This window comes from Salarias fasciatus, chromosome 4, assembly GCF_902148845.1.
Source record: "Salarias fasciatus chromosome 4, fSalaFa1.1, whole genome shotgun sequence".
Lineage (NCBI taxonomy): Eukaryota > Metazoa > Chordata > Actinopteri > Blenniiformes > Blenniidae > Salarias > Salarias fasciatus.
The window spans coordinates 22160755-22183420 of record NC_043748.1 but is presented as its reverse complement, the minus strand read 5'-3'; the positions used below and the strand labels follow the sequence as shown (position 1 = coordinate 22183420).

Sequence of the window (22666 nt, the reverse complement as noted above, 5' to 3'; positions counted from 1 at the left end):
CTTTCTCTGTCAGACCGATCCTTTTTGCTCTATATCTCCGCCCACTCGGAGAGATTTTTCAGAGACATGGCATGTCTGACCATCTCTACACTGATGACTGCCAGATTTACATGACAATCTCTAAGAACAGCCCCTGCCTCCTGACACTCGACTCGACTGTCTCTGTGATGTGAAGGCTTGGTTAACCCTGAATAATTTTTAAAACTCAACGGGGAAAAAAAAGAGGTGATGGTGCGATGGACCCCTCACAGAGTCTGAAGCCTTGGAATCATCATAGAGAGCGATTTTAAATGTGACAAATAGATCAACGTCGTGTTTTATCATCTTTGTCTTTTATCTAAAGTAAAACCGTTTTCACCTTATCCCCTTTTCGAACAGATCATACACACTTTTGTTTCCAGTCGACAGGACGACTGGCTGTTGGTCAGATTGTTTGAGTGAAACGTTGAATCATAAAAACTGAATCAGGAATCATGAGCCCATCAGGAAAAGACATTTTTTTCAAGACACTCAAAATTTTCTGAACGTTCTGGTACTCTTCACAGTTCCAACCAACAACACCAACTTGTGGTCTGGCATGCTAACTGCAAACGTTTGTGCCGTTGCCATGTAAACAAACGTTGTCTTCAGAACTCAGAACTTTGGCACATAAACATGAAACTTTGCAGAAATGACAATGTGAAGACGTGTTTTCATTTAAAATGTTACGGAAACGGAGTCCATATGATTAATTTAGCTCCAAAAACTTCCAGTGGAATTCAATTCTTTATCTTTCATCATATAAAAGTTTTTTTTAATTGGTTGTTAATGCTGAACGTATTGCTGTGCACACGTCACATGTCACGCTGGAGGAAAACAGGATTTTTTTTGTGCGCTTTAAAAAAACTAACCTGGTCAAAAGTTGAAAAATGGAAAATTTTTCTGCATCCCACTGAGGAGAGGCTGCAGACATCATGAATAGTTCCACTTTTACTGATACTTCCATAATTCCGACTGTGTGAGGAGTCATAACCAAGACAAACGAAGGTAAAAGTCTCTGAAACGTCTCACACGTTTATGTTTTTTTTTTTTTTCCCTTCCCTCTTCCTCGGGTTCCTAGAAAGGTACTTTTTGTGAGAGGAACAAGAAGCCCCCGAACAGAAACCCACCGAACCCACCAGCGCGCCTCGGCTCGGAGCGCTCCCCTCGCCTGCTCTCCATGGCAGCCCCTGGGAGAGAGCCGCCAGCCCCCCGCCACAGCGACCACAGAGCTCCAGCACGCCTGCCTTCGTGCACCGAGCCTCAGCTCCACGAGAGCTGCTCGCACCAGGATTCAAACAGCACGCCTGCACCAGCGCAGCCACAACAAGACGAGCGCTGCATGCACTCCAGACGATTTGATTTCAATCTGAAGTCAGATTCAGGCCTAATTATATGAAGTCGACGTTAAAAACACTTCATCTCGGGAGAATTAGACACATCTGACAAAAGATACATCTCTTGCTTTCAAAATATGAGATCATTTTATACACCTTCAACTTGAATTCCTGTTCGAAACAGTTCAGCATTAAACTGATGATCAGGACTGACGGGGAATTTTTCTGAATAAACCTGAAAACTTTCCCCACATAAAGCTCATGCTACAGACAGTGCAGTGATCTGCACCACTTTGCATGAGGACTGATCACGGGGCTTCTGTGAGGTAAACGAGAGTATCATCCGCATATCGATTGACTATAACGATTCAGTATGACTCAGATCAACACAGTGGCCGTGTGCACCTCGATTTTTCTCTCTCTTTTGTAAATTCAAATGTTTTTTTTTCCAAAAACAACTAAATCTTTTTTTTTAAAAGAGACTTTTATGCTTTAATAAACTCAGAGAAATGTGTTTTAAAGTGGGTAATTTCCGCAAGTAAAATGAGTCAACGCAAGTAAACACAAGAGGGAAGGAACTAATTATAACAGTCGTTTTCAGAAAAGACTATTTTTGTAAGTAAAAACAAAAACTTTCATTGTGTTTTAGAGGTCTGTTCACACGACAATGGTCTCAGAGTCACTGAAAATGCAACTTTTAGAAACGACCCATCAGGTGGAAATTTCTGAAAATGCTCTGGTGTGTGAAAACCACGGTCGCAGTGAAGTAAAGTTGTTGTTCTGCTTATGCTCAGGAGATCAGAGTTTTTCTCCAGAGCATCATGGCGCCTGAAGTTTTGATTGCTGTGGAACGAAGGCGGGACGTTTTGACTTGATTCTTAATAAAGCTGAGCTGTAACTCAGCCTGTGAACTGGTGACGGGTTAAAAAAAGAGGCAGATATTCATCTTGTCTGTGGTGCATAAACACCCACTGAGAGCCAGAACCAGTGTAAAGTAAAGGTTCCCATGTTCTCATGAGAATATGACATATTCAAACTTTCCAAAGCACACATATAGTCCTCCCACATGAAAGAGTCGCTATGGTTTAAAATCCAGCTGTGAAACAAAGGTAACAGCACCCAGGCTACACAAGGGTCATTTAAATGTCTTTTTCTTTTTATGTATCAAGCCGAAATCTGACAGACGATGAGATGTTTTCAGAAAACGGTGAAAACCTTAAAGCCTGTCGGTAAAACGCCGAGGAGTGTGTCGCTTCTCGGTGCTGAAACGATCCCCGGCAGAGTTTTTGAAAATCAAGTCAAATCTTTTCTAGTGGTTGGAGTCATCAGGAGGTGAGTGTGAGAAAGAGAACAGAGGACAGAGCGCGGTCACAAACTGGGGCACAAGACACACTCCTCAGCCAGCAGCTCAAAGGTAAGACCACCACTCAGACACACACACACACATACACACAACACACACATACACTCACTCACACACACGTCAAAAAACCAGGTGAAGTGCAACTCTTTCAAGATTTTATATCAAAAATTAAAAATACCTTTAAGCTTAAAACTTCCTGTATTGAAATGAAAATAGAGAGATGCACACGCAATACGTTGAGATGTTTTCTTAAGTGTTTTAGTTTCCCTTGTTGTTTGTATCAATTAAAATTTAGCATTCCAGTTTTTTATTTACGTTTATTTTCTCAGAAATCTGCAAATTTTTTAACTTTTGTTTTCACCAGACTGATATAAGGAAATCTCAGAAATGAATCAGCGAGAAGAAATGAGTCAATGTGTGAAAATGCTGTCATCTCTTTCAGAAATGTGTAATCTTTCTCATATTGTCACTTTTCACCCAGTTTATCTATTTAGGTTGCGGGTCAGGAGGTCCTTCAGTTGTTTTCTTTCAGTAAATTAATTAGATCTCTACTGAATTATTTCTAATTATATCGAATATATCTAAAGCTGAATTTTTAAATAAAAATTAAAGCAGCAGAATATACTTGATTTCCAGCTTGAGATATAACTTTTTTTTAAATTTTATCCCTTTTCCAAATTTCTCTTGATAATTTTTTTATTGACATCTTTTTTTACGTGTTGGTCTAGTTGGTTCTGTGGTCTTTTGTTTTATTTGTACATCGTGCGTGTTTTTTTAATTAATAAAAAACTTAACTCGACAACAATTCCTCCTAAAATCCCCTCGTTGAATTACTGTAATTTAAGTGATAATTGTGACTTTGAAATGAATTTTTAACTTCCACTTGTATGAAACTCCTCATAAGTGACAAGGCAAAGGAGACGCTTAAAGCTCTTATATTTGTGGCAGTCAGAATACTACATTATACAGATTCACCCACCAAATCTAAATCTGTGTACGACAAACGGAATATATAACCCCACCACCACCACCACCAGCCCCGAGCCCCGGCTCACTAGACACACTGTTTGAAACCTCTCCAATAAAGCTCTGCAGTGAAAATAAAACTGTCAAAGTGAGAGCGAAATAAAGAGCGATATCTGAGATATAATGTAATCTGTGAGCACTCGTGAATTTGCGTGACGAAATGTCCAATGGAAGATAAATTTGCAGAAACTCCGACAGAGACTGATTCTCACATATCGAGGGGGGAAGTTTCTCGCATGCTGGTCAAATAGAGATCAATCGTTGCTTTTTGTTCTGAGGATTTATTAAACTTGTTTTCGATGGGATCGACAGCAGAACAACAGGAAAACCTGATTCTTATCACTTCGCTTTAATCTACTTTATCTCGTGTCCTCTTCTATTGTTTCACTGCAGAAAATGTCACAAATACACAAAGCCTGACTTTTATTAAAACAATAAAAAACAAATAAGAAATCATCAATTAATTCCAGACATGTTAGAACATAATAAATTCAAATACATATGAAAAACAGTCTATTCATATAAATATAAATGGATCTATATGGAGATATACCGATGTAAACACACACACACACACACACACACACACACACACACACACACACACACACACACACACAGAGTCTCTTAAAGCTGAGTTATTCCCTTTGACTTCAGCCCCGGCGCTCTCACTCCAGTAACAACACGGACACCTGAGTTCTCTGATTTATTTCTGGTATTATTTTGGAACCGGCTCTGCTGCTCGGCTGAAGTTCGGTTGAAGTTCGGTTGAAGTTCGGTGCAGAGCGCCGCGGCGCTGGCTGAGTGGCGCCACAGCAGGGTTCTCCACAGTAAAAGCCCGGAGCCGAGCTGCAGGTGTCTGCTCGAGCTCGGCGAGGAAACCTCAAGCTTTGGCATCGTAACTGAACACAGGTGCAGGATGAGGCTCTCGGCTCCTCAGACTCCCTCAGCCTGGTGACACACCACCTCCTCCTCCTCCACCCTGCAGCTCGCCGCCGGCTCTCCACTCCTCAGACTCCCTCAGCCTGGTGACACACCACCTCCTCCTCCTCCACCCTGCAGCTCGCCGCCGGCTCTCCACTCCTCAGACTCCCTCAGCCTGGTGACACACCACCTCCTCCTCCTCCAGCCTCCTCCAGCTCGCCGCCATGCCGCGCTCCTTCCTGGTCAGGACCAGACGGACTCCGCTCCTCCAGCCACCTGAGGCCTCCATCACGCCTCCGTCCAGGGGCGGAGGAGACGCCAAGGAGCCGGCGGGCGGTCCGAAGGCTGGGCCCCCCACACCAGGGGGCAACGACCTCCGACCTGAAGCCTCCTCGCAGAGCTCCCAACCAAATGACCTTTGGCCTTCAGGTAGGCTCATCATAAACATGACAATAATTTTAATTAAAAAATGTGCCATCATTTCTAAACTAAACTCTTTTGCTTTGGGTCGATTGTTTCTCCGCTGTAACTGTGTGAACTGGTGATACTGGAAAGTCATGATTACCTCGGCCAGCAGGTCATGGAATCATGTCGGTTTGTTGGTTGGTTGGTTGGTTTGTTAGCAACATTACGGAGAAAGTAATGGACGGATTGCAATGAAACTTTTTGGAAAGGTGGGTCTTGGGCTAACTTAGAATCCATTAAATTTTGGTGATGATCCGGATCACTGGATCTCTGGATCCAGGAATTTTTTCAAGGATTCTTTATCATTGAGAGATAGGGAGTCCTTCACATAGTTGTGCAGGCCCGCCGACAGGGGGCGTGCGGCGTGCGGCGTGTGGCGTGCGGCGTGCGGCGTGCGGCACGGCTTGGTGACTGATTTGACCTGTGGCGGAGGTCTGCGCTCCCTGAGTGCCACATTCTAGTTTACATTTGAAATGTAACGTGTGCAGAACAACAGCAGCATTGTCTCAGAAAAGTGACGTTTCCCCTGTTTTAGAACAGAATAGTTTCAACTTGGTCGTTGTCGTAATAAACATGCGTCTTTGAGCACTGCAGCTTTGTAAACAGATACCGAAACACAACGGAAGTTTTCTGTAAAATATAAGAAAAGCAAAGCATTTCATCAGTATAAGTGCTGCCCTCTGCTGCTCTCCAGTGATCGGTGTGTCCATGAGGAACATGCATTAGCGGGGTGAGTGGTAGATCTGAGTATGTGGGTTGCGTGTCACATTTTTTTTCCTGGAAACCATATAGGTTAAATTTAACAATAAAAAGAATAATAATAACAATTATGATTTAATTTCATTGGACAAAAAGTACAATCTTTCACGTTGTTTACCTTCGGGTGAAAGTGGGCAAAACTTGAATCTCTCACAAACTCACGTTTTTAATTGCTTTAGCTTTTTCTCTCAACCCTACTGTAATGCTAACTGACTCGTAGGTTATTTCCTCTTTGTTTTTCTTCTCACACTTTGAAGGCCATCCTGCAGGCTGTTTTGAGCCTTCTTGCACGCAGGCTCGGGTGCGTCGGTGGTCTGTTTGATTCCCCGCTGTGGAGTAGCAAAGATCATCTCATCAAGCATTTAAAGAGTATAAGATTGTGTTTTAAAATGGCAGTTTGAGAAAGAAATTTAATTTAATCTCCACTTTAAAGGCTCAGCCAGTTAAGAAATGAAATTTTCCATGAGCATGAAATTCATTAACAGTGAAGGAACCTTCGAGCAGAGCTGATTCCGGTGCGTTTCCTCCTGTCGTGTTCCGGCAGCAGAGAGTCCGCCGCCGCCGTGGCCAGCAGCCAGACTCCAGACGTCCGACAGAGAGCAGCAGCTGGAGCGGCTGGTCTTCATGCTGCTGAACCACACGACCCACACCGACCTCAAGACGCCCGTCAGCTCCTGTCCGCTGTGCGAGAAGGTGAGCAGACCTCAGCTTTCTGGAAACACACCCGACAACATGCCGCACAAGAGAGACGCCTCGAGGAGAAGCACCGGGCAGGTGTCGAGTCTGCAGTCCAGTCAACCAAATTTTCTTTGCATTTTCTCTGTTAAACTGGCAGTCACAGAAATAACCACCCAGCCTCTGCATGTTAGTGTAGTATCAAAACAACAACAACAAAACAGCACCCACTAGTGGCCCAACACGAAAACTACATCATTTTCAGCATATTTGCCAGTTTTCCAAATGTAGCCGTGTAAATGTGGAACTTTTTTGGAACTAAAACACAAGAATGACGGATTTTCGCCCGAATTGTCAGCTGATCGCTCTTCCTCTTCCTCCTCCAGTCTCTCTCAGAAGTCCTCCGATCAGGAGGGAACCCGCTGCCTCACGGTTACGAGTCGTTCTCCACGCCCTGGCTGAGGGCGCCGGCGGCGGTCAGCAACATGCCTCACCTCCCTTTTGGTTTCAGAGGGATGAGCTACGGCAGAGCGAAGGTACGGGACGGAGAGGATGGTTCTGATTGGCCAGAACAACCGGCGCCAAAATGAAAGCTTTACTTTGTGCTTCCAGGAGCGGAGCTTCGGCTGTAAGGTGTGCGGGAAGGTCTTCAAGCGCTCGTCCACGCTGTCCACGCACCTCCTCATCCACTCGGACACGCGGCCGTACCCCTGCCAGTACTGCGGCAAGCGCTTCCACCAGAAGTCCGACATGAAGAAACACACCTTCATCCACACAGGTGGGTGCGCCCGGCGCCGGAAGCGGCCGTCCCCGTGGAAACCCCGCCCTCCTCGTAACCTCCGCTCTGCCCCTCAGGCGAGAAGCCGCACGTGTGCAAGGTGTGCGGCAAAGGATTCAGCCAGAGCTCCAACCTGATCACCCACAGCAGGAAGCACAGCAGCTACCGGCCCTTCAGCTGCCCGCGCTGCCAGCACGGCTTCCAGCGCCGCGTCGACCTGCAGCGCCACCAGGAGGCGCAGTGCGGCTTCAACATCTACACCCAGCCCTGACAGCCGCAGCAACACCTCATGCCTGGAGAGAATCTTCCAAGATTTGTAAATGTAAACGTATAAAAACAATTCCTGAAGTATTAAAATTTTTCCTTCAAATGTACATTTTTTTTTAAGAATAAAGTTCAACTGGTTTGTTTAAATATTATGGTCAGAAGAAGTTGTGAAAATGATCTTCAGTGTCGACATATTTCTAAATCTGTCCAGATTATCTGCACTGACTCTACACAATATAAATCTTATACAGGCGCACTTTAGCACCTCTGGTGGTCAAATCCATGTACTACAGTTGATGCCATACTGAGTGTGGTTACATGCTGTTTTTAATTCGGAAATGGTTTATTCTGAATTAAAGGTATAATGGATGATTTTCTCGAAAAAGTCGAAGCCAAACGTCTGTTACTCGCTTTTTGAAAACCAGACCATCCTACCTGCTCTGCTGCTACCAACGAGCGCGCTTGACGGCGTGACGAAAGCGTTTCTCCAGCGTGACTGACATGTCGGAGGACCAATATTTGACACTCGCATCACGCCATTCATTGGCTAAAACATCGTCCATTATACCTTTAAGTAAGTCAGAATTATATTCATGAGCGTCATGTTTACATGGGAAAAACGAAGGATTCAGTCGTTTCTCACGCTGGGGTCTGTGAAGCGCTCTGATTGGACGTGACGTACTGACGATTCCCGGAAGTAAAAAGCGTTTTCTTGCCTTTCTTTCTCCATTACTCTACAGCTTTGAAAATGTCCGCGTTGTTAAGCGCCCGTCGATACACTCATTTTATTATATCCAATTCTTCGAAGGCCCCATCCACACGAAGACGAATCCAGAGCAAAACGCAAACATATTTGATCAATTCACCCTGTCATCCACACGAATTCAGCGTTCCGTGGATCTGAAACCGAACATTTTTGAAACCAGGTCCCAGGGTGAACAGATCCGAAAACTGTTGAAGCCATGGCTCCGTATTTACTCCTGTTTTGGAGCGTTTCCTGATACGCTGCATCGTCGCGCTACGTCGTAACAAATGCGCAGAACGCTGTAAACAACAACAACAATGGTGCTGTGCGGTGTAGCTGACGTCCTGTGGAAGACTGAAGCCTTTTGCCGCTTTTACAGCAAAATATTGCACTGCTTCAGCACCACCGGATACAACAAATAAACATGGAGAACGCCATGCTTCATGTATTTTTTTTTTTTTTTACTGTAAATATACACGTACATGGCAAACATGATGCCAGGGGGTACACAATAATCGATCAGTTTCTTTCAAACACTCTAAATTTCTCACAGATACTGACAGTTTTTACAGCCTTTTTGTTTTCAGTCTTTTAACATTTTTATATAAGAGAGTACAACATTTTTGAAATGGGTAAATGACGGCTTCTGCCTGCTTTATTTTCATTTATGATTAAAGAATTTTGATTTTAGGATTAGTAAATTGATGATAAAAAATCCGTCCTTCTTTTCCTGCTTTCTAAAGAAACAAAAAACAAAAACATTTCCCCACCTTAAAGGTGCTGTAGGCAAGATTTTGCTAGTCAATGCTAATTTTTCTGTGTCTTCTTTGGATTAAATGTTAGAGTATCCATTGATAATCCTTTAGGAGTGTAGCATAATTGCACTACCGCGAGGGCGCAGCGTTTCCATCTGTCTCTGTTCTGAGCTGAAAAGGAATCTCGACAGCTCCAGGTATCTTTGACCAATCAGAAGAGCCCCTGAGGCTCTAACCGTGATTGGTCGAGGGGCGTTCGTCGTATGTTCTTGTGGGAGGGGCTTAACTTGCGTAAGGGCGTGATGTCAGAGAAAACAGGACAAGCAAGATGGCGGAGATGTGGAATCCTGCCTACAGCACCTTTAAAGTCCTTGCATACATTATTGATTACAAAGCGACAGAAATCCTTCCAAAAGATCTTGGAGTCATCACGTCCAAAAGCGGTGTTGAGTTATTTCAGGGTGATTTCCGCAGAAAGAACAGAAACATCAATGTCCCTATATATTTTGTCATGAAGTGGTCAGCAGGATGCTTCATGTAACGTTGGATCGACCACCAAAAAAATCACAAAGGGCTGCTAGACTGAGGCGCTATGATATTGATATGATTAAAAAAAAGAAAAAAAAAAGCTGTGATATTGCCATGTATTTCCAGCTGTTGTCAGTGAAGCGCCACCTAGCAGCCTGGCATGTTATTGCAACGTTTCAGCCATTTTGAAAACAGTCATGTGGACGGTCATAAATATTGAATCAACTCCGTCCTTATGGGCAAACGTTTCTGGAACTATGAGCGTTTTGGCTTCGTGTGGACGGGGCCATAAGCCATCGTTCAATAAATCGTCTCAGTCAAAACGCTGACCGCGGGCCGCCATCTTGGAGAATAGCATTATCATGGACCATGTGCAGAATGACCAGAATAAAATTGCGCCTAATTGTTAGCATCTTATACCGCTTCCAAAGGAGAATAAACCCGCCAGTCTATTTGGATTTAAACTTAATTCTGAATAAAGTTTTCAGGTGTTCATATGATCATTTTAGAACGGGACAGGCTTTATTTAGATTTCTAGAGGAATAAAAAGTCCCATGTAAACACCGGTTCTGGCTGGAGGGCCGTTTGTTTGACACATCTGGCCTAAAGCACTACTTGGTTTGGTTGATTCTGGTAACAGATCTTAAAAAACGAGCAAACAAAAAACATGAGCAACAGTCAAATAGAATGACACCTTTTCTCAGGATGTGTGTTTTCAAAATCTGGTGCACTTTCCAGAGATTATTTCAAGCATGTGTGTCTGTGAGCGACTGTGATCTGATTAACCATCAATTTATCAGAAAAGAGATCCACTAAATTTTAAAAACAGATAAACCCCAGGAGATCAGGTCATTGAAACGATCTAGAGCAGCAGACAGAAACAAACGCTGGGAGATGTGAACGAAGAGACAAACAGAGCAGACAGAAGAAGCTGGAGATAAAGCAGAGCCGGCAGGTGACGGCCGTCACACACTCAGCAGCAGGTGAAACACATCAGGGCAGGAAGCAGCAGTCAGGCACCAGGAGGGGAAGGAGCAATGGGCCTGAAGCCAGAACAACACCAGACGAGAGAAATCTGCATCAGGGCACCGTTACTGAAAGAGGAAGCTGCTGATCCAGACAGAAACTCTCTGCTCCGCTGAAGACGGGAAAAACTGAATTCCACCCGACTTCAAACTTGATGTCTGGCTTGAAAATGTCAGATTGTTTAACCTTTTCAACTAGTTTTGAAGTTAATAAAGCACTTTAGAGGATCGTAGCACAGCAGGTGCTGTTAAGTGTGGTTTCTTTTCAGTGAATTGATTCTCAATAAAACACTAAGTTTACACTGGAGTGACTGAATTGAAAACACGGTGAGGCTGCAGGACACCAGCAGACCTAACTCCCTTTGCTTGAGCACAAACAGTCATTTCTGCCATTTCTGTGGAAGCAGGCACCGTTTTCAAAATGCTGCACGTAAATGAGTTTGAAACGTCGTGTCAAGGGAATCTAACCCTCACCCTGCCCTGCTTTCAGCGGGTGAATCGTGGCTCCCTGTAAGTAAAGGAAGTTCCTGTCGTGGAAATGCAGCTTATTGACAGACTGTGGTTAAAAATCAAGTTAAAGGAGTAGAGAAACACTCTGCTGGTGGTGACGGCTGTTTAAAATGGAAATAGAAAAAACAAAACAAAACAAAGCAAAAAGAGTTTCCTCTGCTGCACCCAAGAGGCCAAAAGCATTTATTACTGCTACAAACAGTTTGAACAGACAACACCGGGAGTTTGACTCCTTCACAGCACAAGAAGTTCACGATGAGGGAAAACAGCAAATCGGCGAGGAGCTCAGATGAAGCGTCTCGGTGGCGTTGGGCCGGGTCGGACGTCCAGCTGATTCACGGTTCATGATGCACGTGCACGGCGGCGGCGGCGAACCTCCTGACTCCCCTCTGCCCTCCTGCTGCCTTTCTGAAGGCGCCGCTCCAAACATGTCGGCCTCTGCATCCAGCCTGCTGCCAGCGCGGCTTCAAAACACAAACACTGATCACACACACACACACACACACACACGCACACACACACACACACACTCTGACAGCTGCGCTCTCACGCACACGCCGGTCGACAGAACCTCTGCCCCACTTCTCCGTTTTCAGATTTGCAGGAGGAAATCCTGAGAGGCAGATAAAAGGAGACGACTGTTCAGACCTATTTGGCGTATCGGAGCGGGAATCTGCAGCTGCTCCGTCAACACGGGAGGAAGAAGGCCTGAAAGTGGAGCGGCGAGCTGCAGCTCCGCTCATTTCACAAACACAGGGTATTTTCTGCAAAGATGAGTGAATTCGCTCATTTAAGCTGGAGGATGAATTAATCTGGAGACAAACTACTGAGATGTCACCACATGAATAATGAGATACAACATTAACCAATGTACACGAGGCGTTCAAGGTCCAGCAGTAAATAACAGGACCTAAAATACAAGAGAGTCCTTCAGAGAACATGAGTGAATATCCAAGGTCAATTAATACATGTGAGACATTCAGGAAACCTCAGGAAACATCTAACGTTCATAGAGCAAGGGTGTCAAACTCGAGGCCAGTGGGCCAAATGCTGGCCCACAACATGCTCCAAAACGGGCCCAAACAAGACACTTCTGAGAATATCAAACAAAACATTTATTTATTCATTTATTTATTTATTTATTTATTTATTTATTTATTTATTAACAAAGTTTGTAAGAGTAGCAGACAACACAATTATCCTCAAAGCCATGCTGTCAATATCAGTCTGGAAAAACACCCATAATGCAACAGCCCCAGGAGAAGGTTTAGGGACACTTCACTGTGTTTTGTGCCAGAAAGTTTCATTAAAATTGTTTTTATGTAAAAATTGTGGTCATTTTCTGCTGTAAATCTTTGTTTTTTTGTGAAATTACAGGCATTTTAATCACGTGTACTCTGCATTACGACAAAGAAAAAACTTAAAAGTCAAATTCAAAGGGTACTATGGCACGATTTTACCGATCGCGCCCACTTAAAGGTGCATTAAGGAGTTTGCATGTTTTATGCGAAACAGCGCCCCCTGCATGCCTTGGGCGTAATGCAGCTTAGTGAAAAACTCGTCCCTGTGGCTTGCGTGCACAGAAGAGGGGAACTCCTTCCTCGCTCGTTTAGTAGCGCTCAAGTAAAATGTAAGTTTCTTCTACCTGGTGGAGTCTGTGTGGAGCTTTTGCAGTACGAGAAGCCAGTCTGTTCTGACTTTCTGGAAGATCCTGCTCAGTTGTTGCTCATCTGGCAGTGTAATGGCGGACAAAACGAAACCTAACCAGCCGGAGCGCGCATTACGTCATTCCTTTCAAATTCTCCCGAAAAAAATTCTGGTGCCGAACGGGCACTGTGACTTTCAAGTGACAATTTAGCGCTGTTACAGGTACTTGTAATGAATATGTCAGGGCACATTGTACACATCATTAAAAATGTGTAACCCTAAGCAAGATGGCGATTTGACCCATCTAAGATGGCGATTTGAAACCCAGCACAGCCAATCCTGTCCTGTTTTCTCTGACATCACGCCCTTACGCAAGTTAAGTCCCTCCCACAAGAACGTGTGACGAACGCCCCTCGACCAATCACGGTTAGAGCCTCAGGGCGTCTTCTGATTGGTCAAAGATACCGGGAGCTGTCAGATTCCTTTTCAGCTCAGAACAGAGACAGATGGAAATGCTGCACCCTCGCGGTAGTGCAATTATGCTCATTACCGCGGGAAGTGGGGTGCTGGGGGGTGCTGTAGCACCCGGTCTTTTGTCACGCAGTCACGCCACATATTGTATTTCTCACGATGAAAAAAATATCCCGGTAAAGTTGTCTGGTGCGCCGTTGGTGCGCAGCCGGTATCCCCGAGGCTGCCCGTGCCACACTGCACGCTCGTGTCTCCACAGCCACGCCCCCCCCCCCCGTTGGACGAAAGCGCCTCTCAGGCACAGCACCCCCTGTTGACAATACGTTCCCGCGGCCATGATTATGCTACACTCCTAAAGGATTATCAATGGATACTCTAACATTTAATCCAAAGAAAACAGAAAAATCAGCAGTGACTAGCAAAATCCTGCCTACAGCAGCTTTAAAGCGGACCTATTTTGCTATTTTTCAGTCGGTCACAGAAGCCCAAAAATATAGTATATGAGTTTGTTTGCCCCAAATTGATCCTATGTTCGGAGTTTGAGTGGTCTAAAAAGTGGCTCTGAGGAGCCCTCGTCATAACAGCCTGTTTTTCACATCCTATTTTCCGGGATGCTCTTGAACACATCTGGCCACGCCCACTCTCTCACACACGGTGGGGCCACAGTCAGAGGCACGTCCCCTCCACCGGTTCAGTGGTGCAGCCAGACAAGGAGGAAAAAGACAATTTTCAAATTTGAACATCTTAATGAGGCTGCGGCAGCACATACTACTATAACCACCTATCCGGGGGCCCCAAAGGCTGGATCCTCTTCTGGGGGGGCGGGGGGGGTGGGGTGTTCCTCTTGTTGACGTAGACAAAAGTAAGATTTCAGAATTGCGTGTTTGAGTGCATATTGGAGTGCGCAATTAAGGGAGGTGACTGAATTTTTCACTTCTGGGGGCTCACACAGAGGCTCTGGGAGGTGGTTTACAGTCAGGTCGGCACCACTCCAAGTCGGCCCCGGCCAACTCGGCCACTCGAGAGCCCCCCCGCCCGCGAGGCCGACTTGGCGAGATGCCGACTTGGCTTGATGCCGAGTTGACTGTATCCCGGGGCGGTGCCGAGTTGGCCGGGGCCGACTTGGAGTGGTGCCGACCTGACTGTATCCCCTGGGAGGTAATATGACTGTAAAGACTCCTTCTTAAAGTGAATTTTGCATAATATGACTCCTTTAAGATGAAATCAGGCTGCATGAGGCCTCTGAACTGAAACGAGCTCGATGCTCCTGCCTCAAAACAACAACGTACATGAGGCGTTCAGGGAACCTCAGTAAAACTGATGTCAAACGATGTGCTTTTAGTAAATTTACATGTGGTCTTAAACTTCATGGCCAACATTTAAACTCTACTGATCGCTGTGTATTTCAATGCAAATGAAGCATCTTATTAGGAGCTAAGACTGGAGAATGTGAGGCGCTGAGGAGACATCTGTGGACAGTACTGTTCAGTTCATGAGGGGTGTTCAGGGAACATTCCACATACGGATTATCTGCACTTTGCACGTTAAAAGCATAGATATCTAACAGAACTCTCGACGCCTCGTCACCGCTGCTGGCCAATGAAGTCGGACGTCCGCAGAGCTCAGCCATCTTTGTACGGGAATCCCGCTCGCTCATAACATTGGCTGTGTTCGAAACCGCATACTTACCTACTACTCATACTAACTGATTGAGTGTGCAGTGTGTTCACACTGGCAGTATGCGATTTGTGAGTATGCGAGAAGTTCCCGGATGCATACTGCATTCGCCAGAAATGTTGAGTAGACATCGTGGGTTTACTGCTCATACTGAAATTACCCAAGATGCAATGCGACGGACAGCGGGAGAGTTATTTTGTTATATATAACATTAAACAGTAACCTTCCACATTATTAAATCTATTGTGAATGTATAATGTCCCCCCATAGATTATTTAAAAATGAAATAGTGCACCAGAAAAAAAAAAAATTGTTAAAAAAATTATAAATTGGAATTTGTAAAAATTAATAAAAGGAGCTCAGAAAGTCTCAAGTCAAATAATGGAATTACAGTCACAACAAAATTAAGTAAATGAATAAAAGGCAACTGAGTGAATCTCTTGATCAATCAATTTTTACATAAATCAGGGTCACAACAGCAATTGCCTTATGGTGCTTTAAGATGTTCCATTGAACAATTTCAGCGAAATAAGAGTATAAACGTCTGCACAGATCACCAACCTGACCTTGTTCCACAGAAACTCTAACAGCTTTCCCTCACTAAGATGGCCGCCCTCTGCGGACGTGGTGGCGTCTGCTGGAGGGCGTCCAGCGTTCTATAAACTATCTATGGTTAAAAGAATCTGTAAAGAAGGGCATCTGATATGAAGAGGATGTGAGTGAGGTGTTCGCTCCTCTGGTAATCGATGGACGGTCTCACCTCTACACTGAGCTGGACGACTGATCCGACAGCGCCGAGGGGCTCCACATGTCGTGTCTCACACGAGTCCGGTCCGTTCGGAGGAGCCGCGTCCCTAACAAAGAAAACACGATGAATTTACAGCAGGACCAGAAACAGACCGACGTCATGGCTGCATGTTTAGTCTGAAGAAGCGAGTTTGAAAAGACGTCAGATCTTGTGTTTCAGTCGCTCTCGAGCTGCACACACACACACACACACACACACACACACACACACACACACACACACACACACACACACACGCTCAGTCTCGTATTTCTATCCTCGTGGGGACCGTCCATTGACTCCCATTCATGTCTAGCCCCTAACCCTGACCCTCACCCTAACCCTAACCCACACCACAACAAAGCCTAACCCTAAAGAAATGGTTTTGCACTTTTACTTTTTTCAGTAACAACAACATGGTCAAGAAAACACTGTTTCTCCTACTTAGGACCGGAAAAAGGTCCCCACAAGGCACGTCGTTCCACGTTTTGCTATCCTTGTGGGGACATTTGGCCCCGACAAGGATAGAAATACGAGAACACACACACACACACACACACACCTGTACAGTTATAGATGCACCACAGCCCCCCCATCAGACTGACACCCAGCACAAAGGCTGCGAAGACGATGCCCATGAGCGGTCCGGTCTGCACCACCGAGACTGCAAACACAGCGAGCAACACGGAAAAGGAGTGTGAAGACGGTTCGAACCCCAGCTCCTCGTCTAAAGACAGAGCCAGTACTGACCGCTGCGCTCGGGCGGCGGACTGTCCGCTGGATTCACACTCAGCCTCTTTGTCCTCTGGCCGGCTGGGGTGTGTATTTTGGGCGCCAGCGAGCTGATGGACTGAGTGACCACCATGGGCCTGGAGAGGTTCCTGGCCTCACACTGAGACCAGCAGAGAAAACACTCATCGGTACACTGAACTGTCAGCGTGACTGGGTCGTGGACACGCTACCTGAGCTCCGGGCGATCCGGACACCAGCGGAGGGATCGGTAACCCGTCCCGACAGTCGTCCTTCCCGACGTTTCCGTCCACGCCGTCGGAAACACACAGGCGGAGGCTGCAGTGGAGGAACTGCATGGGCTCCTGATAAACCGGCCTCAGGATGAAGCTGAACCTCAACGGCGGAATCTGCTCTGCTCCAGCGCCTCCTCTGGCTGACGGCGACGTCTGCCGTGGTTCCTCCTCCTCTTCCTCCTCCTCTTCCTCACTGAGGGTGAGCGAGGGGTCCGAGGAGCAGCCGTCCCGGATCACCGTCCAGTAAGGAGACTTCTTGGGGTCCGAAAGGGGAGAGACGACGCACGACTTCACTCGGACAGAGTGAGCGACTGGAGCTCGGGCGGAAATCTGCATTCAGACAGACGTCAGTGAAGCTGTGAGGCTCCAGGAAGGAGGAGGAAGTCTGGAAACCCGAACCTGGACGTGGACGCGCTGGTCCGCCGTGATGACACACGGCCCGACCCGAGTCTCCTCGGAGCTCTCAGACGTGGACAGCTTCAGAAGGAGGACGGGTCCAGATGGGGCCCGGGGTTTTGGAAGGTCCGTCAGTCCCGGGTTGAAGCGTGGACCCTCGGGCGTCCAGATCTGAGACCCACCGGGCTCCGCCGGGCCGGGGACGGACACGAAGCAGCTGAACTGGGAGAAAAGACAGAGGGCAGGAGTGAAGAACTCTTCATCCCACATTAAAAACATGAAGCAGACTTTCAGACGAACGTCTCACGTGGATCCGGAGCGGACGTCCAGACTTCTCCGTCCGATTGGGACTTTTGTCCTTCCAAAGCAAAACCTGTGAAGAGACGGACAGACATTAAAGTCAGGAGAAGTCTCTCCAGGAGGCAAGAACAGGAGCAAACCTGCAGTATTTCTAAAAGCTGTTTAGACTCTCTTCTTAAAGTTTTTCTTTAAAAGCACAGAGTTATTCAGAAGTTGGACCAACATGAAGCGAACGGAGGCGACGGCCTCCAGAGGGAACAAGTCTGAACTGAAACACGGGCGGAGATCAGCCTCACGCCGTTTTCCAGTGAAATCAGAGAACGTGGTTGTGTTTCAGGTGTGTGTTTACACAGCGGTGACACTCTGAGCCAAAAAGAACAAACGTGTCCTGAACAGTTTTTTACAGCCAAACACCTCCGAACCGGCTGTAACGAGACCAAACTCCACGGAGTGTAATTCAGCCGTGATGATGTTTGTTTTTAGAGATAATGTTCTGTGACCTGCCACGAAAAACCAGGCCGAGCACTCCACACTTCTCACACTCTGCGCTCGTGTTTGACCGTTTTCAATCATCACGATTTGCTTCTACAACCAGATCCATTTTTAGGTTGCTCTGGTCGTGGTGACCTGGGTCACGAGTCCCAAACCTCCATTTGCAATTTCAAGAGTCGATTATGCACAACATGCCCTCTGAAGCTGGGATCATGTGGTTTCTGCAGTTTTCTCTCCTGAAACACGTCTTCTTCCTTTTCTCATGTTGGTTCAATCAAGAATGTTTCAAATCGACGATGAAAGACGACCGAAATGTGAAAAGCTCTGTTGTGTTTTTGTGTACGTTCGGTCTGGGACGCTGATCTGACCGTGTTTTCGTACTGCACCCCTCGGGGCTGTCGGAGCAGCAGACTCTCCGTCCCGCAGGAAATGACTGGGAACACTAACAGGAAATGACTCCGGTTGGAGTGAGCCTGGCAGGCCGGGTCGCTCAGAGTCACGGCAGACACCGGGACGGGCAGATCCTGCAGGAGGGAAACCACAACCGCACCGTCACACTCCGTCACACATTTAACGGAGACGTTTTCCCTTCGAAACTACTGCTGACCACTGCGGTGCTCAGTTCCCAGAAAGAGGTTAAAAAATCAACACAGTAGGTGAAGCACATTTTAAATTCCACATATATTTATAATGTTGAGAATATCTCCAGATATTATGGGTTTATGATGATTCAGACAGCATTACTGTTGTGTGTTTTCATCTAACTGCGAAATCTCCCACTTCCCATAATGCACCTGAATGAGATCAAACTAGGAGCTTCTTGTCAAGAAATTTGGAAAATGTATGAGAGCTGGTGGAAGTCACTTTCCCATCATGCAATGCAACTTCTGCAATTCTTCCTGTTTATTGCCCCCAAATCAGTGACTCGGTCTCCCGTGTTGTGAATTATGGAGGGTGGACGTTTAGAAAGGTAAAATAAGTGGAAGACTAATCTTTTTGTGCAGAAGATTAATCTTTTTGTGCACTTTTTAAACAGATTATATGAAAAAATAAAAGTCATATAAAGGTGCTTAAGTTGCAAAAAAAAAAAAAAACGAGTTTGAAAATACGCTTCAACAACAGTTTAAGATTGAAAAGTTAAAGCTAAGATATGAGTTATTAAGATGCATCATATGTTCGATTGAACTCGAAGATGAGCTCAAACACTGAGAATGAACTGAAGCTGTGAGCTTCATGACGTTGTTCTCTTGGCTGATGTGTGAGATTGTGTCGATGTGTGTATCTCCAGTCAGAGTGTGTATCTCCGGTGGGAGTGTGTATCTCAAGTGGGTGTGTGTATCTCCAGTCAGTGTGTATCTCCAGTCAGAGTGTGTATCTCCGGTCAGAGTGTGTATCTCCGGTGGGAGTGTGTATCTCCGGGGGGAGTGTGTATCTCCGGTGGGAGTGTGCAGACCTGCAGGACGCGCTGCTCCACCGCCACGCTCAGCCGTCCGTCCTCACAGTTCACAGCGAAGCTCTCTCGGCCCGCTTGCTGCCTGCCTCCACCTCCTCCGCTGATCCGCTGCGTCAGGCGGCGCTCCTCCGCCCAGGCCGGCCCCGGAGCGGCGGGACGCCACTCCTCCTCCTCGTCTGTGGTTGGAGAAGAACGCCGTCACCCTGGGCAGCCCCTGCCAGGAAGTGCTGAGGACGTCTGAAAGACGGACCTGTCCCGTCCGCACACAGCTGGACCACGAAGCGGTTCGCCAGGTCGGCCTCGGTGTAGGAGGTCACCTCGGGGTAGCCGCTCTCACGAGCCCAATCGAGAAGGTCGGGCGCGGTGGAGAGGTCAGAGGTCACGGTGCTGGACAGGGTCAGGCCGGGCTCAGGAGGGAACGGCGGAGACACGCTGTTCGACGACTGGAGAGACAGACGAAGTGAAGAAGCCTCCGGGCGGAGATCAGACTCTAAAAAGAGACGTGACCCCTACGTGAACAGTGACGTGACCCCTGACCCCTCCGGCAACGACGGCCCAGTTGACCGGAACCGAGCTGCTCAGAATCAGAACCACCCGGGCAGCCTTGGACTTTCCCAGCGGGGGCAGCAGAGAGACGACCACCTCCACCTGCAGAGAGCTGAGGGACACACCGCATAGAGAGACGTGTCTTCACCCGGCAGCAGGTGGAGAGGCTTCATGTTCTCACCCGCAGAGTCCGGAACCCGACGAATGCAGCTTGATGACGTGGACTTCAGGACCGGTCCGGTCCGCCTGCCGGGGCCGGGAACAGCCCTGAACCTCCTGAGGCTGGAGGTCCGAGACGATGTAGTTATGAGAGAGGAACATGGACTGAAGCTGGCAAACAGCCGGCTGGGTGGGATCTGCAGAGACGCAGTGGATGGTATCAAACGAGAAGCCTTCAATGTCACTGGAGGAAGAGGCTCTATCGTCTGGATGCTAGAGGAGGAAGATGCTCTACAGTCTGGACATAATCTCACCCTCGCCCAGGCGGATGTAGACCTGGTTGCCCTGAGCTGTGTGTGTCATGGAGGACAGGCTCCCATGATGCTTCACGGTCCAGCGGTGCAGCGCTCGGGGACGGAAAGGCAGCGAACGCACCGTGTGGACGCTGAGCCCGACGCCGTGGGCCCGGACGCTGGAGTTGGAGGACACCTGCGGGCGGAGCAACATTCAGAGAGGCGATGTTCTGACGGAGGGCAGTCCGGGGTCGGCCCTCTGACTGACCTCCACCTGCAGCAGCAGCCCGGGGGGCAGCGCCTCCGCCCGCAGCCACCAGGCGACGGGCAGCCTGGAGCTGAGCAGCAGGCGGACGGAGCGGAGAGCAGGCCAGGGCGGAGACAAGGGCTTCAGGTGCACCGTCACCTGGGAACAGGAGGGCAGTCGAGGGTCACCTGGGATCCTCGTCAAGTCTTCGGGTCAGAGTTTCCTCCGGAGGACAGTCAGAGTTCACCTTGCTCTCCCGGCTGCCCGTCACTCGTCCCAGCGCCACCACGTGGGTTTCCTGGTTCCCGGGTTCTCGGGCCGCACATCCCGGTCCGGCCTCGAAGCGCTCCAGCAGACCCTGAACGGGGTGCGGCGACCCCGCCCGACCCGGGACTGAACACTGCAGGGCTTCACTGCGAGCTGAGGAGGGAAACAGCAGATTCACACCTGCGCTGGGCGCCATTATCCTCACCAGGCGGCAGGAAAACGACCCAGAACGACATATTCTCAGTTTCTGTCTGACTCCCTTTGACTCCTCCCACTTCTCCGTGTCTGCCGCCGATCGGTCTCACCTGTCCGAGTCTCCCACAGCAGCAGGAGACAGAAGGCAGTCCATCCGACAGGAGACAGTGAAGGCATCGTGCGACCTTTGACCTTGAAGAGAGGACACACCCCGTGAAGCCACAGAAACACATGAGAGGGGTTTACACCGGATTTATCAACCCACAGCACGTCTGCAGGAACGATTCAGCAAAATATAGAACGAAACTGAGCGTTTTTAAATGAATGTAGTGAAAAAATACAGAAAATATCAAGAATGTTCAATAATCCGTCACATTTCAGGTCAGGATTTAATCATTTTCTTCTTTTATATACTATGCGTTTATCAACTCAGAGTCAAACAGTGAATACTATAGAAAACTGTTTAACAACCGTTATTGAAAAGATATAAGGATACATGCTATCTTTTGAATTTTTGAGAGGAAAAATGAAACAATACTTAAATATTAGAAACATCTAACTAGTTTTAAAGATCCATATCTGAAAATACAGCAAAAAAAAAAAAAAAAAGCGAAAAATTATGAGAAATTAAACATTCAGTGAAAAAAAAGCATTTTTGTCTTCGTTCTTTCTGACGTCCAGGCTCTCCCAGAGACAACTGACACACACACTCACACACACACACACACACACACACACTGAGGCTCTGTTTCAGAGAAAAAAGAAAACCTTGATTGCTTTTTACATTGTGGTGTAAATGAGCCTACAGACTGCTGGCCGGGAGCCAAGAGTGCAAACCACTACACCACCGAAGCGAGACGTTTACATCAAGGATGTTCATTTAACTTATTGACTGAGATTTCAAAAGTTACCTTCTGTGTTTTGTGCTTCGTTCTTTATAAATGGGAAGCATCGTTCTATCAATAATTGGATTTTAAGTTTTTTTTTTAATTAATTTTGTGGCAAAAATTGGTAAAAAATTAGATGGTTTTAGGACAAAAAGAAACCTGCTGAGTAACATCTGAGAAGTCTTTATAATTTGGGTTACAGAGAGAAATTACTTTATTCTGCGGCTTTTAACAAGAACAGATGAGGCAAAATAAACTTTCTCAATTTATTGAAAAAATTTGAAAAAACTAAATGTACCACAATTAACTGACACAAATTTTAAAATGCAGGTGGATTTGTTTCCTAATAAATCAGATAATATTCTGTAAAGTCTGTTGGGAGCCGGAGTCGAACTCACCTGCAGCGCAGAGCAGACGCTCCAGAGGACTGTAGTGATCCAGATGTGGTCCAGATGTGACCCAGCTGTGGATCCACGCTTCTCTGAGAGGGGGCATGAGTCCACCCTTCATGTCCTAAACACACCTCGGAGGGGGCTCTCTCTCATACACACACACACACACACACACACACACACACACACACACACACACACACACACACACACACACACCCCTTCGGAGGGAGGAGGGGGCTGTGAATGGGAGGGCC

General features: G+C 47.0%; 2 protein-coding genes across 9 annotated transcripts; one reads left to right on the top strand and one right to left on the bottom strand.

The window, feature by feature from the left end:
* The first annotated feature begins 2045 nt into the window (after window positions 1-2045).
* LOC115387069 (zinc finger protein Gfi-1b-like) lies at window positions 2046-7766 on the top strand. 3 transcript variants are annotated; one of them, XM_030089609.1, is made up of 6 exons: window positions 2046-2769; window positions 4874-5097; window positions 6437-6585; window positions 6954-7103; window positions 7180-7345; window positions 7423-7766. In XM_030089609.1, exons 2-6 carry the CDS (start codon window positions 4893-4895, stop codon window positions 7614-7616), a joined length of 864 nt encoding a protein of 287 aa, XP_029945469.1. In that variant the 5' UTR covers window positions 2046-2769; window positions 4874-4892; the 3' UTR covers window positions 7617-7766. The 3 variants fall into 3 exon arrangements, with proteins under 3 accessions (XP_029945469.1, XP_029945468.1, XP_029945470.1); XM_030089608.1 differs by having other exon boundaries at window positions 4807-5097; XM_030089610.1 differs by lacking the exon at window positions 2046-2769 and having other exon boundaries at window positions 3528-5097; window positions 6440-6585.
* engl (endoglin, like) lies at window positions 6113-22666 on the bottom strand. 6 transcript variants are annotated; one of them, XR_003931333.1, is made up of 18 exons: window positions 22416-22666; window positions 21241-21322; window positions 20916-21088; window positions 20690-20827; window positions 20443-20617; window positions 20151-20325; window positions 19937-20081; window positions 19674-19866; window positions 19424-19599; window positions 18339-18494; window positions 17486-17551; window positions 17182-17400; window positions 16720-17112; window positions 16508-16649; window positions 16320-16421; window positions 15731-15824; window positions 6387-6573; window positions 6113-6221 (listed from the first exon to the last, which is right to left on the bottom strand). XR_003931333.1 is itself a non-coding variant. In XM_030089550.1 (17 exons), exons 2-16 carry the CDS (start codon window positions 21305-21307, stop codon window positions 15733-15735), a joined length of 2412 nt encoding a protein of 803 aa, XP_029945410.1. In that variant the 5' UTR covers window positions 21308-21322; window positions 22416-22666; the 3' UTR covers window positions 11332-11788; window positions 15731-15732. The 6 variants fall into 6 exon arrangements, 3 of the variants coding, with proteins under 3 accessions (XP_029945410.1, XP_029945411.1, XP_029945413.1); XM_030089550.1 differs by lacking the exons at window positions 6113-6221; window positions 6387-6573 and adding an exon at window positions 11332-11788; XR_003931335.1 differs by lacking the exons at window positions 16320-16421; window positions 16508-16649.

Coding starts and splice junctions, on each gene's coding strand:
- LOC115387069 (XM_030089609.1), top strand. CDS start 4,893: ATGCCGCGCTCCTTCCTGGTCAGGACCAGACGGACTCCGCTCCTCCAG. Junction 5,098..6,436: donor AAATGACCTTTGGCCTTCAG/GTAGGCTCATCA, acceptor GTGTTCCGGCAG/CAGAGAGTCCGCCGCCGCCG. Junction 7,104..7,179: donor TGAGCTACGGCAGAGCGAAG/GTACGGGACGGA, acceptor TTGTGCTTCCAG/GAGCGGAGCTTCGGCTGTAA.
- engl (XM_030089550.1), bottom strand. CDS start 21,307: ATGCCTTCACTGTCTCCTGTCGGATGGACTGCCTTCTGTCTCCTGCTG. Junction 20,326..20,442: donor CTACATCCGCCTGGGCGAGG/GTGAGATTATGT, acceptor GCGTCTCTGCAG/ATCCCACCCAGCCGGCTGTT. Junction 16,650..16,719: donor CCGGATCGCCCGGAGCTCAG/GTAGCGTGTCCA, acceptor TGCTGGTCTCAG/TGTGAGGCCAGGAACCTCTC.